General features: G+C 45.6%; 1 protein-coding gene across 3 annotated transcripts; it reads left to right on the plus strand.

The window, feature by feature from the left end:
- The first annotated feature begins 124 nt into the window (after positions 1-124).
- GTF2E1 (general transcription factor IIE subunit 1) lies at positions 125-11,118 on the plus strand. 3 transcript variants are annotated; one of them, XM_053370790.1, is made up of 6 exons: positions 130-242; positions 1,076-1,327; positions 2,199-2,653; positions 3,386-3,587; positions 5,753-5,994; positions 9,637-11,118. In XM_053370790.1, exons 3-6 carry the CDS (start codon positions 2,206-2,208, stop codon positions 10,065-10,067), a joined length of 1,323 nt encoding a protein of 440 aa, XP_053226765.1. In that variant the 5' UTR covers positions 130-242; positions 1,076-1,327; positions 2,199-2,205; the 3' UTR covers positions 10,068-11,118. The 3 variants fall into 3 exon arrangements, with proteins under 3 accessions (XP_053226767.1, XP_053226765.1, XP_053226766.1); XM_053370791.1 differs by having other exon boundaries at positions 1,076-1,242; XM_053370792.1 differs by lacking the exon at positions 1,076-1,327 and having other exon boundaries at positions 125-242.
- Positions 11,119-15,970: the final 4,852 nt, after the last annotated feature.

The following is a 15,970-nucleotide window of genomic DNA, read 5'->3' on the forward strand; positions in this document are numbered from 1 at the left end:
CCTATTGGCTGGCAGCTGCGCCGCTCGCCCCACCCCACCCAGCTTTCGCGCTCCTCATTGGCTCTCGGAGGCGGGCGAGGCGGGCGGCTCCGCGAGACTTGACCGTTGCCTTACCTTTCGCCGGCGTCGCGCGGCAGTGACGCGTCTGCGCCGGCGACGGCCTCGCTTGCCCACTTGGTGCGGCCTGGCGGCGGCGGCGGCGACAACAACGAAGAGACTGGCTTCTCCGGGGCTCCTCGCAGGTCAGTCGAAGCGGCCCTCGGAGTGGGGGGGGAGACGCCGAATCCCCGCAAGCCTTCCCCCCCCACCACCCCGGCGCAGGCTTATGACGTCCCACACACCCATTCTGCCCCCTCAGCCTCCGGGTTGCCCTTAGCAGCGGGAACACCCCTTGGTACCTTAGCCGGACAAGAGATGGGGAGGCCTGGGGGAAACCCGGGAAAATGGGGGGGACCAGGATTTTTCTGGGGGGGAACGGGGGGGCTGGCTTTCCACCCAATTTTCCCGGTTTTTCCCAGGCCTTCCTATCAACCCCGGGCGGCTCTCAACAGAAGACCAGAAACACGACAAAACTTCAAACATTAAAAACTTCCCTAAACAGTTGCCAGTCTTTTGGGTGAGGTTTTCTGCTTTCTCCACATGAAATTTAAAATCTCAAATGAAAGGTGGAGAAATAGTGAAGAGTATGCAGTAGAAGTAAATAATAAAAATTATATCAGATTCCCGTACAGTGGTACCTCGGGTTACAGATGCTTCAGGTTACAGACTCCGCTAACCCAGAAATGGTGCTTCAGGTTAAGAACTTTGCTTCAGGATGAGAACAGAAATCGGGCTCCGGCGGCGCAGCAGCAGCAGGAGGCCCCATTAGCTAAAGTGGTGCTTCAGGTTAAGAACAGTTTCAGGTTAAGAACAGACCTTCAGAATGAATTAAGTACTTAACCCGAGGTACCACTGTATCTAATTTTGTGCCTGTTCAAGTAGAAACAGAGGGATTCGCCCATCCCGCAACTGATGAGTAAGCCCATAGAAAATAGAAAGCCCGAGTATAAACTTGTTGAACTTTATACTTTATTAGGCACTATATGAGGGGAATGGGGAAAAGATGAAGATTTATCGAAAGAAAATCAGAAGAAGATGGTTTGAAAGCCAGAGGAGTGTGGTATGATCAACAATCCCCTGGAAGTTTGGTAAAAGGGCAGAGAAGATGATGATTTGTCCAGGAGAAGATCCATGAATACCATAGTGAGAGCACTTCTAATGAAAACTAGATTGAAGAGGATCAAAGAGAATTGAATAACAAGCAGGAAAGGCAGTGTAGCTAGAAGAGGTGGGTATGACTGGAAAAACTTGGTTCAGCTGAGTAATGAGGAGATGTAGCTTATGGTAAAAAAAATAAATAGATCAACTTTGTTCTCAAGTATGGAGGCAGGAAATACAGAGAGACAGATGAGATTCATATTACATGTTATTCATCTTTTTCTACAAGATTGAAAGATCTGGATGGGAGGAGTGGTTAAGGAAGGGTTGAGAAGTAGAAAACAGGACTCCAAACTAGAAATAAGTGATGGAGTAACATAGCCTTGAATATATGTAGATAACTCCATCTGCCCACAAAGCCAGTAAAACAAGATTAACTTGAACGATGTGTCTGGCAAAAGGTTGAATAGATGTAAATAATAGGCTGTTGCTTATTTAGATAATTGGGCATTGCTGGCACTACTTTGTACTAAAAGGCAATTTCAACTTAATTTGATCGCATAGCCAAATTAAGGCTGCTTACCTAGGAGGAAGTCCCATTGAACTCAGTTGGGCTGAGAAGACAACTGCAGAGTTGCATTGTAAGCCTGCAGATATTTCTGCCTTTTCATCTTAAAATCAAAAATTTCTGCAGATAAGGCAAAATTGCACCTAACTTTATCTTTGGTGGGTGGAATATTCTTGAGCATCCAGCACAAAGAAGCATAATTCAAAAACACTGGCCCCATTAAAGGTAGTATAATTGTTTTTGAGATTTCATTTCTTGGTACGGATTTAAAACCCATCTGTGTTGACTGGTGGTGTGTATCTACCATTTTATGGTAAACCCAGTGCAATGACAGTAGCAATACTGTTGCTAATTGGTAAGGGGAACACATAGTTGTGGTAATCAAAATTATTGGGCCGTGGAGCTTGTTTTTATAATTTCCTTCTGTTTGCAGACTTGATATGACAGACCCAGATGTTCTCACGGAAGTCCCAGCTGCTCTGAAGCGCCTTGCCAAGTATGTAGTACGTGGCTTCTATGGCACTGAACATTCTTTGGCCCTGGACATTCTGATTCGGAATCCATGTGTGAAAGAGGAGGACATGTTGGAATTGCTGAAGTTTGATCGGAAGCAGCTCCGAGCTGTTCTCAACACTCTGAAAGGGGACAAGTTCATCAAATGCAGGATGAGAGTGGAGACAGCCTCAGATGGCAAGACCACCCGGCACAACTTCTATTTCATCAACTACCGCCTGCTGGTCAATGTTGTGAAGTATAAACTAGACCACATGAGGAGGAGGATTGAGACGGATGAAAGAGATTCCACCAACCGAGCCTCCTTCAGATGCCCGATTTGCTTTAGCACCTTCACAGATTTAGAGGCAAACCAGCTGTTTGATCCCATGACAGGTAAGGTACAAGCATTCAGTTCATAAGCAACCCAACTGGGTTGAACAAATTATTTGGTGCCTTACCTGAGCAGGTTGAAGCTAATGTGGGGACAAGCCACCTAACCTGGTTAGTCCATGTGATTGATCCATCTTAACAGATATTACCCTGGTGGTGGGGATTTGTGGCTCGGAAGCACAGAAGCATCTTACAGGCTTCATGCTGCCTATGTCTGGCTGAAGGAGATGAAAAAGCCTTCTGGAATTAAGTCTTAAATGCATCTTGGTGGAACGCTCAGCCTCATGAGACCAGGGCCCTGCAGGATCTGATTTCTTTCCGCAGGGCCTGTAAGACAGAGTTGTTCCGCCTGGCCTTTGGCTTGGAGCCAATTTGATTCCCTCCCTCTCTTTCTTTTTTCTTTTCCTTCTCCTCCTGCGATGAGTCTACATTTTAACGTTTCATTATTTTAATGTTGTATTTTGATTTTGTTTTTAAGTTGTAATCATTCAACTTGTTTTTATTATTGCTTGTTAGCCGCCCTGAGCCCGGCCTTGGCTGGGGAGGGCGGGGCATAAATAAAAATTATTATTATTATTATTATTATTATTATTATTATTATTATTATTATCATTCCAATATCATTGTGCTTTTTCCTTTTGGTATTCTGAGGGAAATCTTTTTAATAATAAATTATTCTACTTAAAATGCTACTTAGTTGTATCTCTCTTACTTCATAGCAGCTTCTCTTCTTAGGACTTTTTCGCTGCACCTTTTGTGAGACTGAAGTGGAGGAAGATGAATCGGCAATGCCCAAAAAGGACGCACGGACGCTTGTGGCGCGGTTTAACGAACAGATAGAACCTATCTATGCTCTCCTCCGTGAGACTGAGGATGTTAACCTAGCCTACGAATTACTTGAACCTGAGCCTATGGAGATTCTCGCGCTGAAACAGAGGTGGGCTTGGAGTGCTGAACCTTCTGCACCTGGTACTGGGGTGTTGATATTCAAACATCCTTTTGGTGTTGGATACGTTAGGAGTGCTCATGTGGTCCAGTCTTCCTTTGCACAACCTGTTGTGTGAAGAATCAGGATGCATTTAGTCTACAGCTAAGGGGAAAGGAGACAGACCACTGAAGAAGTAGAACTCTGTAGTGTGGCACGTAAGGATTAGGTGCTTAGCAATATGTATTCCCAATCACTTTGTCTGTTATGACACTGGGATTACTTAAGATCCTACAGTGAGACCACAACAGTCAAATTCCTATGGGTAGCTAATTTTTTAAGCGAAGCCTTAATTTAGGGTGGCTAACCTTTTTTTTTAGCAGCATTTACCCTTCACCAACCCTCCAGGGGAAAGTATGGCCTCCTCACACCCACAATACGTTGCACACGACCCTCACCGTTCTCAGCTGATCAGCAGATTGCTTCCTCTCTGTTCATCAGTCTGGGGACCAAGGAGTGGAGAATTCCCATTCCCCTTACGCTGCTAAACTCCACCCACCCCAGTTCTGTCTACCTTATTTGTTATTTCTGTTTCCACCACCCATGTTGGTGAGGCCTTGGGGAGTGAGAAGAATATGCTGGGAGCGGGGTGGCTGGATCAGGCCCCTGAACTGAAGCTTAGTCACCCTGCCCTAAGTGTTTGAAACTAAGACTCTTCAGGAAAAAAGAACAACAAAAACATAACACTTGCTTTAACAATACCACTGATATAAAGGTGTCCATAATCCAATAACTTGTTCCAAGAAGAGGTGCTAACCATTCGTCTTCTAAAGTTACAATTTTTCTCAAGACGCTTATGCCCATTTCATTTATATATAATAACTGCAAATATGTTGTTGTTGTTGTTTAGTCGTTTAGTCGTGTCTGATTCTTTGTGACCCCATGGACCAGAGCACGCCAGGCAAAGATGATACTATCCACTTGTTACAGATTACATTGCTGATATATTAAATTAGGGTTTATCCCTACACATGACACCAGACTAGGTGATAGAAGCCTGAGGTTATAAAATGGATTGTACCAGGCCTAATGTCCCACCCATGCACATGTAACAAACCCCAAACTGCCCGAAGGTTTAAGAAACAAAACCCAAATACATCAGAAGAGAGGTACTAGCCCAGACTGCTCCTTGGCTGTACCAATTTATACTCGGAGGTAAATTAGTTTAACATACAGGAATCCTTCACCTATAGTCTGAAGTGATACTGTCTGTTATATCACCTCATAACTCTTCCACCTCTCTCTGCTGTGTGTGTTTAGAACATACTTTTATTTAGACAATATATGCCTATCCCTAACGGTTCCATTATCTGTCTTTATATGGTGGCGCTCCTCTTCATAATCCAACATTAATAAACATATAGTGATACTTATATCCCCCAGTTGAAATTTCCAGAAATTCCTGAGATAATGACACTGCTGCGAAATCTGCATGGTTTATGGGATCATTCTATTTATTTGATTACATTCATTGATCCACCCCACAAAGCAATGTTCTGTGAGCCACAAATCTAGTAACACCAAAATCACAATGCAGAACTCTTATGAAACAAGCCATCCACATCAGAGCAGATTTCAACTATAATCACACCTTCTAATAACAGAGCCACAATTTTTTCCTCGTAGATCTACAATGTAGAATGCTGTAAGTGTGATTTAACAGGTCAATTTATTTAAATGAGTGAAAATACCTGTGTTAGCAAAGTGCTGTGTTTTATGGACTGGGATGCGGATGGCGCTGTGGTCTAAACCACTGAGCCTCTTGGGCTTGCCGATCAGAAGGTCAGCGGTTCGAATCCCCACGACGGGGCGTCCCAGCTCCTGCCAACCTAGCAGTTCAAAAGCATGCCCGTGCAAGTAGATAAATAGGTACCACTGTGGCGGGAAGGTAAACAGTGTTTCTGTGCACTCTGGCTTCTGTCACGGTGTCCCGTTGGGCCAGAAGCTGTTTAATCATGCTGGCTACATGACCTGGAAAGCTGTCTGTGGACAAACACTGACTCCCTCGGCCTGAAAGCGAGATGAGCACTGCAACCCCATAGTCGCCTTTGACGGGACATAACTGTCCAGGGGTCCCTTACCTTTTGTTTTAACCTGTGTTTTATTATTGTCTACAGCAAGGAGCGGGCTGCCGGTGCTTTGGCAAACAGCAGTCTATCAAGTGGGCAGCACAGGGAAGCCTGGTCTACCAAGGGACCCTCTTATGAGGACTTGTATACCCAGAATGTCATCATCAGCATGGAGGACCAAGAGGATCTGCACCAGCCAGCTAATGAAGGGAAGCCCCCTAGAGAGAGACCGGTTTGGCTGCGTGAGAGCACAGTGCAAGGGGCTTACGATCCTGATGAAGTGAAAGAAGGTAAGAAAGCTAAAAGGCAGTGATTCATGAACAGGTAACCTCAGTACTTGATTACTGCAACGCCCGTTATATGGGACTCCCCTTGTGCATCTTGGAAGCTCCACCTGGTGCAAGATGCTGCACTTAGACTCTTGATGGGAACAGACCCTCGCCAGTGCATGTCAGTCCTATCCATCAAATCTTTATTACGGTCATAGACCAGCATAAGGAGGGTGGGGTCCGCTCATTTAAAATCTGTAAAACGTTTTAGTTAAGCTAAAATTATTAAAATCAGAAGGTATATATAAAAGACTACAGTGGTACCTTGGGTCAAGTACTTAATTCATTCCAGAGGTCTGTACTTAACCTGAAACTGTTCTTAACCTGAAGCACCACTTTAGCTAATGGGGCCTCCTGCTGCCGCCACACAATTTCTGTTCTTATCCTGAAGCAAAGTTCTTAACCCGAGGTACTATTTCTGGGTTAGTGGAGTCTGTAACCTGAAGCGTATGTAACCTGAGGTACCACTGTATAGGAATCTAACAGAAACTAAAAGAGTCTAAAAGAAGGCTTAGGAGCATTAAACAAATGTGAAAGAGCATAAAACGTTATGACTACCAATTTACAAAGCACTCTGATATGAGTGTTCATTAAATCTAGTTTGTGGTACTGGTCATCATCCGACAAATTTTGAACGCTGCTGTGCAGAACCTGGCAACATTGCATGTTATAGCAGGGTTGGTAACTAAAAGCAGCAGTGAGGTATAGAATTGTCCTGTGAGCCCTGGATACTTATGGAGTAGTGGGGAGATGAGGCTAATACGAATGTCTGTATAACATAGGCACTGGAGAAGCACATGCTCTATTGTTTCTATTTGTCCAGAATTACAGGGGCATTGTCTCTCTGAGTAAGCAACGCCAGTACATAACCTCACAGCTTAAAAGCTTGCACTGGCTGCCCATGTTATTGAGGCGGGTTTAATGCTCTCGTATTAATTTCCAAGGTCCTTAGCAACTTGGGTTCATGATATCTTAAGGAGCGCCTGATCCCTTATGCCCCTGCCCATTCATGGAGATCTTTGGAGAAATAAGCTGAATGGTTCAAAACTACTAGAAGCTGTGCCTTCAGTGTTGTGGGCCCAAGCCTGTGGAGCTTCCTCTCAATTGAGATTAGATAAGCACAGTGGCGTAGCGTGGGTTGTCAGCACCCGGGGCAAGGCAAGTAATTTGCGTCCCTAACCCTTGGATTTTAGCACTCGAGTGTGAGCACGCCCCCCCAGATGTTGCGCCTGGCCCCCCCTGCACCCCCCCACGCTACGCCACTGGGGCTGGGGGCGAGCGAAGGAGCCAAGGACCCCCCCCCCAAAGGCTCAGCAGGAATTTATTAAATTTATTATTTGCGGAGCCCCCGCTGGCCGAGGCAGCCGAAGCCCCCTCCCCTCAGGCGCCTCCCCGCCCCCTCCTCTCCTTGGGCTGTAGGTGGAGCCCGCGCTCCAAGGCGCTCCAGATCTGGGCTTGGCGAGCACCTCTCCTCCTCCTGGCCGGGTCCGGGGGCTTCCAGCCGCGCTCCGTCCTCGCCCCCCCCCCCCCGCGGCTGAGACTTGCGCTGAGAGCCGGAGCCAGCGGCGCCCCCTTCCGCCGGGAGACCCTCGCCCGCCCGCCGGCTTCCTCTCAGAGGGTTTTGGGGAGCGCAGGGCGCGGCGAGGCCCCTCGGAGCTCTCCTCCCTCCCAGTCAGCAGAAGCAGCCGCCGCCTGTGGCTGGGCCGAGGGGATGGCGGCAGCGTCGGGGTGCGGAGGCTGCCCGTGCCCGGCCAGGCGTCGGTGGCGGCGTCGGCGCTGCTGCAGCGGCTGCTCCTGCGAGCAGTGAGTGGAGCGCAGCAGCAGCGGCGGGGGGCGCGTGCGCGCTAGGGCGCAAGGCTGGCGGTGGCGGCGGGGAGCCCGGCGGAGGAAGGAACTTGTCCCTTCCCTCTGGACTCGCGCCCCCCCAGATGTTGCGCCCGGTGCGGCCGGCACCCCTGGCACCCCCCATGCTACGCCACTGGATAAGCAAACTCCTTACTGAACTGCAGGCACGTAACAAATACTTCCTTATTTCAGCAGGCATTTTAATGTACACGTAGAAATTCTGAGTATTAAACAATATATAAATATTTGAAATTTAAACAGATCTGGGAGAAATAAAGAAGTGAAAGTGCGTAATTCAGAATGGGGAAGTGTGTGCTCTACATATTTGTGCACATGCGGACACACTGTCTTAGTGCTTACTCCTGGTAAAGTAGTTGCCTTCTCAGACATGTGTAAAAAGTGTGATTAGTTTATGCTCCTTGGAACATTTACACCAGGCATAGGCAAACGACCCTCCAGATGTTTTGGGCTACAACTCCCATCATCCCTGACCACTGGTCCTGTTAGCGAGGGATGATGGGAGTTGTATCCCAAAACATCTGGAGGGCCGAGTTTGCCTATGCCTGATTTACACTGTTTGTTTTCTAACACTGAAGTCTCAGTGACAGATGCTCTGCCCCAGGTTGATTTTTAGAACTAAAGATTTTCGGAAGACCGAGTTCCAGAAGGCTTAGTTCGTTGCAGCAAAACTAACAATGTCTTGTGGGACATCTGTAGGACTTAAAATTGACAGGATGCTTTCAGAAAGCTTGGAAGCAATTTATGCACATTATCTTACTGTAATTCTCACTACAACCATTTAAAGTAGCCTGGTACTGTGATCCCTCTATTTCTCATTGGATGTGGGGTCAGACTGAGCAACTGGGTTGCATAAGGCTGACAGATTCGTGATCAAGGTGAGATTCAAGGCACGGTTTTCCTGATTTTCAATGCAATCTCTTAGCTGCATTATACCAGCTTACCTTAGAAACCAAAATGTTGGTTGTGGCATTGCACTTCTTAGTGTAACCACACCTCTGTGGGGTTTAATCCACCCCCAGTTTCACAGGTTTACCACATTTCCTCACTGGGAATGGAAAGAGGACTGAAGATACCTCTTCCCTGCCATGTTGTTTTTTCTATATAGAGAAATTTCTCATAGAAAAATATTCAGATATTCATCCTCCCACTCCCACCTTTGAAATTATATAGTGCAAGAAAAGGTACACCACTTTGCTCAGTTTATAGCAGGGGTCGGCAAGGCTTACTGGGCATGGGCCAGATCACTCCCGCGGAGATCCTCTGTGGGCCAGACTGGCACAGCGCGATGCCGGAAATCGCGTCTGCGCATGTCTGCGGCGCCGGAAATTGCTTCTGCGCATGCCCAGATGCCAAAAATCACACCTGAGCCTCTTGGGCTTGCTGATCAAAAATCCCCACAACAGGGTGAGCTCCCATTGCTCTGTCCCAGCTCCTGCCAACCTAGCAGTTCGAAAGTTTGCCAGTGCAAGTAGATAGATAGGTACCGTTGTGGTGGGAAGGTAAACGGTGTTTGTTTGCTCTGGTTTCTGTCACGGTGTCCTGTTGCACCAGAAGTGGATTAGACCTGCTGGCCACATGACCCGGAAAGCTGTCTGTGGAGAAACGCCTGCTCCCTGAAAGCGAGATGAGCGCTGCAATGCCATAGTCGCCTTTGACTGGAATTAATTGTCCAGGGGTCCTTTTACCTTTTGTATCGCAGCAGTAGCATGTAAAATTGCTTCCCTTGTTTTCTTGCAGGTGGTCAAGACGCAGATATGTTACAGGAAGGGGAAGAGGGTCAGGCTGCCCTAGACAATAATGAGGAGGTGATGCAGGCTCTGCTCATCCATGAGAAGAAAACCCCCTCTGCCTCCGTAGCTGCCATGGGAGGCATCGCCCCATTATCTGCCACCAATGCCAGTGACTCGGAGAGCGAGACGAGCGAATCGGATGAGGACTCCCCTCCTCACGTCGCCCCGGCTGCAACAACACTCTATGGGCTGACAGAGGAAGATGATGATGATGAGTTTGAGGTGGTGACGGAAGACCCCACTGTCATGGTGGCGGGACGTCCGTTTTATTATAGTCAAGTAACCCAACGACCTGAGCTGGTGGCCCAAATGACTCTGGAGGAGAAAGACCAGTACATAGCGATGGGCCAGCGGATGTTTGAGGACATGTTTGATTAGCTCCCTTCTGCTTGTGTGCAGCATTTATAGATGATAGTCACCTGGAAATTCTGGAACAGAGCAAAATACTGAATTATATTCCCATACATTCTGAGTTAATTCAATTGTTCTTTAGATTTACACAGAAAATGCCACATGAGCAATCAGACAGATAAAGAGGCGGCCAGCCAAAGATGTATGAGAGAGTGAGAGCTTGCTGGGCAATCTGGATTCCCTTCCTCACGTATTTGTGTGCAGAGCTACACTTTGACTGAAAGTTTCCAGATCCATTCATTTCCATGTGCTTAATAATTGTTTGCTTTTGATCTGGGACATAGGAAGGCCCTTTTGGTTGCTTGTTTTTCTGTCCTGAAAGGGGGTTGTAGAAGGCATTGTACTGAGTTTCCTAGATTCTGAGTCAGTGATAGCATCTCCTCTGAAAATAATATCTAAAGATGGTTGCTTCAGAACTGCATATGATCTGCTTGTAACGTACTTAATGCTCTGCATACTTAATATATGGGTATTTTTTATTTCTTACACCCAGACAAGCAGGGTATATATTTTGTTCCCCATGTACCATTTTCTTATAGATCCTATCATTTCTAAAATCGATCTATAGCTGCAGAGAACAAATGTACAATCATGTTAATTAATGGATAGTAAGCCACCACAGTGGTTGAAATAGCTTTTTGGAGAAAGAGGCACACTGGAGACAAGTAGACATTTTGGTTATTGCTGACTAGGAAGAAGTTGTCACAGCCTCAAAGAGCATGATGAATTTTACAGTCTTGTAAAACTTGTCATTTTTGAAATTTATTTTCCAGGTCAGTGATTTTATTTCTTTGCTAACATGGGCGGATTCCTGGCTTTTCATGCAATCACTTTGCCTGCAGTGCTATAATTTTCAAATGAGTGGACTTGACTTCAAAATGTAAATTACCTTCAGTTCAGCCCCTACTTCCAGAAGTGCTCTTATACTTCCCATTGTATGTCATAATCTAAAGAAGGGCCAAAACTGTCAAAACATATTTTCCCCCATGCTGGATAGTCCATGTTGAATGAAAAACATTCTTCGACTCTGCCCCAAAAAGTGATTTTGCCTAAGTTAAGACTCGGGCTGGGGATATTTTAATTTGACACAAACCCAAAAGGTTTTCTCGATTTTGAATGATTATGCAGAACTTTGTTGTGTGTCAGTATTTAGCACAGAACAGTCTATTTTATATATCCAGCAGTGCCTACACAAGCAAAGCCGATCTTGTAATGTTTTACGTTTTAAAAACATTTGCAGCTTTTAGAAATCATTGTTTTTCTTATTTGGCATTATAGTAGAGCAGAGTGGTCAAAAGGACTGTGTATTTTAAAACTTTACCATCTGCCACACACGCTGTTTTAATTTACTGAAATGGTACACGTTATCGGTCTCTTAAAAATGTAAAGCCGTTGTATACTGACCCTCTATGTTTTGTTAGTCTGTGAAGTTTCTCTTAAGATTTAATCTTTGGAAATTTTGATAGGTAATAGACACATGATCTTTAAACTATGGTCTAAATTTTTATTCCCTCTTAAAATAAAAAGGCACAAACAACATGTTCCACTGAACAAATTAGAGCAGCTTGCTTTTTTCTTTTTTAGCTTAATGGGATAATACTTGTTGAAGAGTTCTTGTAATACCATGTTGCATGCAGACTTGCTAAGTAACGTGGCCTTGTTGCTGCTGGCTGGCTCATTTGCAGTATAGTGGGGAAATCCACCCAGATGGGCGGGGATTTATTTATTTATTTGTTTGTTTAATGGTGCCATGGCCTGGCAATTGGAAACAATAGCTTGTCTACCCCACCTCTACCCCACGTGAGGAGAGGATGACGACACGCAAAAGCCCAAGGGATCACCAAACCATGGTTTAGCATTGCGACTGCATTAAAACTCTTGCATTGCAGATGAGATCAGATCTGAAGCATAATTGTGGTATGAAGTAAGAAGTAGATTGTGAAGTTCTTTGAATGGTAAAACTATCTGTGTCTCAAGGATGTTTTAGACAAGGAATGTCTTCAGTATGTGGATCCATGAAGAAACAAATCTTACTTCCAACTGCCTTTATTCCTCCACATTTCCAATCCTCTCTTAGATTGGATTATATGACACTCAGTACTATGGAATTCCATCCAAGATGAGTTTTCAGAATGGTCCTGCCTTCCTTAGGGAAGTAGTTAGTTGCAGTTCTTTTAACCTGCATGTCCAATGGGATTTACTCTCAAGTTTGTGTCCATGGGTCATAACCTAAGAGCCTATAGATGTTTACTGAGAGATAATTTATTGGGGTTCACTCCCAACATAGAGTGCACATAGAATTGCAGACTAAGTCTGCAGATAAGTAAAGCATGTTGTTACAGACTGGTTGCATTTATGAGTCTTGATATTCTAATTTTAACTAATTTCTTTTGGGCATCTGGTGTCCCAAAGGCCCAGGCAGGGTAAGTTATAATCTAAAAATGAATAATTAAAATGTTTCCAGCAGTCAGACTTCCTTGAATATGTCTGAGCTGGGTTTCAAGGAGACTAAGAGAAAAAAAATACTTCGCTGGTTCTCGGAAATCTAGTTCTATAACACAGGAAGCTGTTTTGTCTGGAAATGTCAAGTTCTTATGCCCCGTTTTAAAAATCTCTTCTCAGGAACCAAGCCCCCACACACATATGTTTTGCTTTCTGAAATATGATTCATGCTGCTCTTGGATAGGCTTCATCGTGTTGCCTTCACGCGGTGACAGCAATCTGTGCACTGCTACCAAGTTCGCTGTAGCATTCGTACAATAGGCTATTGTTGGGTGGAGTGGTAGGGAGGTAACGCTCAGGATTGTGGCAATATATAACAGATGCTGGCATGCAGGTGCTGCTGTACTCGAGGTTCTCTTCGCCGCCCCCTCCTCACTACTTGAGTAAGGTAATGGAGTATAATACCAGCACAAACTCCTCATCGTGAACCTTAAAGCTCTCATCATCATCTTTTATTTGTATGCCGCCTTTCTACAGTTAAAAAAACAATAATCAAGGCAGCTTACAGCATAACAAGATTTACATAATTACAAAAGTCATAAACAATAAATAGGTAAAGGTAAAGGGACCCCTGACCATTAGGTCCAATCGTGGCCGAATCGAGGGTTGCAGCACTCATCTCGCTTTATTGGCCAAGGGAGCCGGTGTACAGCTTCCGGGTCATGTGGCCAGCATGACGAAGCTGCTTCTGGCGAGTGAGAGCAGCGCATGGAAACGCCGTTTACCTTCCCGACGGAGCGGTACCTATTTATCTACTTGCACTTTGACGTGCTTTTGAACTGCTAGGTTGGCAGGAGCAGGGACCGAGCAATGGGAGCTCACCCCATCGCGGGGATTCGAACCGCTGACCTTCTGATCAGCAAGCCCTAGGCTCTGTGGTTTAACCCACAGCGCCACCCGCGTCCCTTTTAAACAATAAATAAACCACTTCAAAAAAATACACAGCCAAATGGGAAACAATTTCCACATAAATCAAAATCTAAAACTAACAATACAGCATTAATAGCACAGTTTAAAATGACATAGGTAAAAAATAACAGCAATTTAAACAAAAAACAAAATGGAGCCCTCTCTGCGCAGCAACAGCAGTCCTTTATAGAGCCCATCAGGCCCCGCCCTGGCCAGGTGGTGAGTGGCAGGACTGGGGCCCTCAGGTGCTGAGCAGGGGAGTCCTGGGTGGTCATGCCCTTGGCTCATGCCTACTCGAGTGTAGGCCGAGTTCCTGACAGGCCCACCCTATCTTTCATAGGTTTTCCTGAACATTTATGCCCCACTTTTCCATCTGAAATGTTACTACAGTGGTACCTTGGTTCTCGGGCGTAATCCATTCTGGAAGTCCGTTTGACTTCCGAAACATTCGAAAACCAAGGCGCTGCTTCCGACTGGCTGCAGGAGCTTCCTGCACTCAAGCGGAAGCCGCGTTGGATGTTTGGCTTCCAAAAAACGTTCGCAAACCGGAACACTTACTTCCGGGTTTGTGGCGTTCGGGAGCCAATGTGTTCGTCAATTAAGCCCTTCCGAGAACAAAGGTTCCACTGTATTGATATTTAATGCATTAGTTGCTTAGCTCAGGGCAGTCTGGGAGAGTTACAATCCAGTTGAGAAAAGACAACATTGTTAAAATAACCCAACCACCATCTAATTTAAACACCATCTAATTTTAGCATTGATGTATGGAAGTGAAAGCTGGGCCATAAAGAAGGCTGATCACCAAAGAATTGATGCTTTTGAATTATGGTGCTGGAGGAGACTCTTGAGAGTCCCATGGACTGCAAGAAGATCCAACCGATCCATTCTGAAGGAAATCAGCCCTGAGTGCTCACTGGAAGGACAGATCCTGAAGCTGAGGCTCTAAGACTTTGGCCACCTCATGAGAAGAGAAGACTCCCTGGAAAAGACCCTGATGTTGGGAAAGATGGAGGGCGCAAGGAGAAGGGGACAACAGAGGACGAGATGGTGGGACAGTGTTCTCGAAGCTACCAGCATGAGTTTGACCAAATTGCGGGAGGCAGTGGAAGACAGAAGTGCCTGGCGTGCTCTGGTCCAGGGGGTCACAAAGAGGCGGACACGACTAAACGACTAAACAACAACAACAATTTTAGCATAAAATATTATCTTCCACAAGGGAGGAGGGAAACCTGTTCAGCAACCCAAAGCTGCACTAACAAAGCCTTGCATCAGCTGGACCAAATGCCATCAAATGCCCAGTTTTAATCTGGCACCTAAAATACATCAGTATCAGCAACAGACATGCGCCACTCATCATAATGAGCGTGAACATTCCACCAGCCTTTTCCAACCTGCTACCTTCAGGGTTGATTGGGGATACCTGGAGTTCAGTTCAAAATATCTAGAGGGCATTGGCAAAGGCTGCCTTATTCTGACTCCCCGGTGATCCATCTATAACCCAGTCACTGGCAGCATTTCTGCATCACCCCAGGTAAGTCTTTTCACAATCTGACACCTGAAGCTGGAGGCAAGAGCTTGCTGTCCTTTTAGCTAGAGTGACTAGGGACAGAATCCGATACAGTGGTACCTTGGTTCTCAAACTTAATCCGTTCCGGAAGTCCAAAGCATTCCAAAACCAAGGTGTGTTTTCCCATAGAAAGTAACGCAAAACGGATTAATCCGTTCCAGACTTTGAAAAACAACCCCTAAAACAGCAATTTAACATGAATTTTACTATCTAACGAGACCAGCGATCCATAAAATGAAAGCAATAAACAATGTACTGCAGTCACACAATCAGTAGCTGAACTGAACTCCACACAGTCACAAAAACAGAACAAAAAAGCCGCAAAAACCAAAACACAAATAGCAAAAACAGACAGACCTCAGCATAACACTGAAAACAGAAGTGTGGCACTCAACACGGAAGCATAACACTAAAAACAGAGTGCGTTGGGCTTCCGAAAACGTTCACAAACTGGAACACTTCCGGGTTTGCAGTGTCTGGGTTCCAAGTTGAGTACCAAGGCGTTTGAGAACCAAGGTACCACTGTATTTTGCATGGTTTCATTTGAAGAATTAGGTATTCTTCAGAGCCCAAGGGGAAGGTGGAAATTTGTTTTGGCACTGAGTTCCAACTCACCTGGCAGCCCAGTAATAAAAAAGCTGCCTTCTCCAGGAGAGTGGGTGGGGATCTTCTATGCCATAGAATAGGTGGCATAAAAATTGTTTACTAAGTAACCTGAGCTATGGAATCTTGAAGAGAGTTCTCAAATTTGTGTCGAAGGAACATAGATCACTCACGATGTTCAGTAAATTGCAATTTTTCAATAATCCCCTCTTTGTGGACTCCGTGGAATCAGGGGAGGGGGTTGAGGTGGATTTTCTTATCCGGTATGGACATGTAGGCTTGGCACACC

Source organism: Podarcis raffonei, chromosome 17 (genome assembly GCF_027172205.1).
Source record: "Podarcis raffonei isolate rPodRaf1 chromosome 17, rPodRaf1.pri, whole genome shotgun sequence".
NCBI lineage: Eukaryota > Metazoa > Chordata > Lepidosauria > Squamata > Lacertidae > Podarcis > Podarcis raffonei.

Excerpts from the sequence above, each read along its gene's own strand:
- GTF2E1 (XM_053370792.1), top strand. The coding sequence starts at position 2,206 with ATGACAGACCCAGATGTTCTCACGGAAGTCCCAGCTGCTCTGAAGCGC. Across the intron at positions 2,654-3,385 it reads GCTGTTTGATCCCATGACAG|GACTTTTTCGCTGCACCTTT; the intron begins GTAAGGTACAAG and ends TTCTCTTCTTAG. Across the intron at positions 3,588-5,752 it reads ATTCTCGCGCTGAAACAGAG|CAAGGAGCGGGCTGCCGGTG; the intron begins GTGGGCTTGGAG and ends TATTGTCTACAG.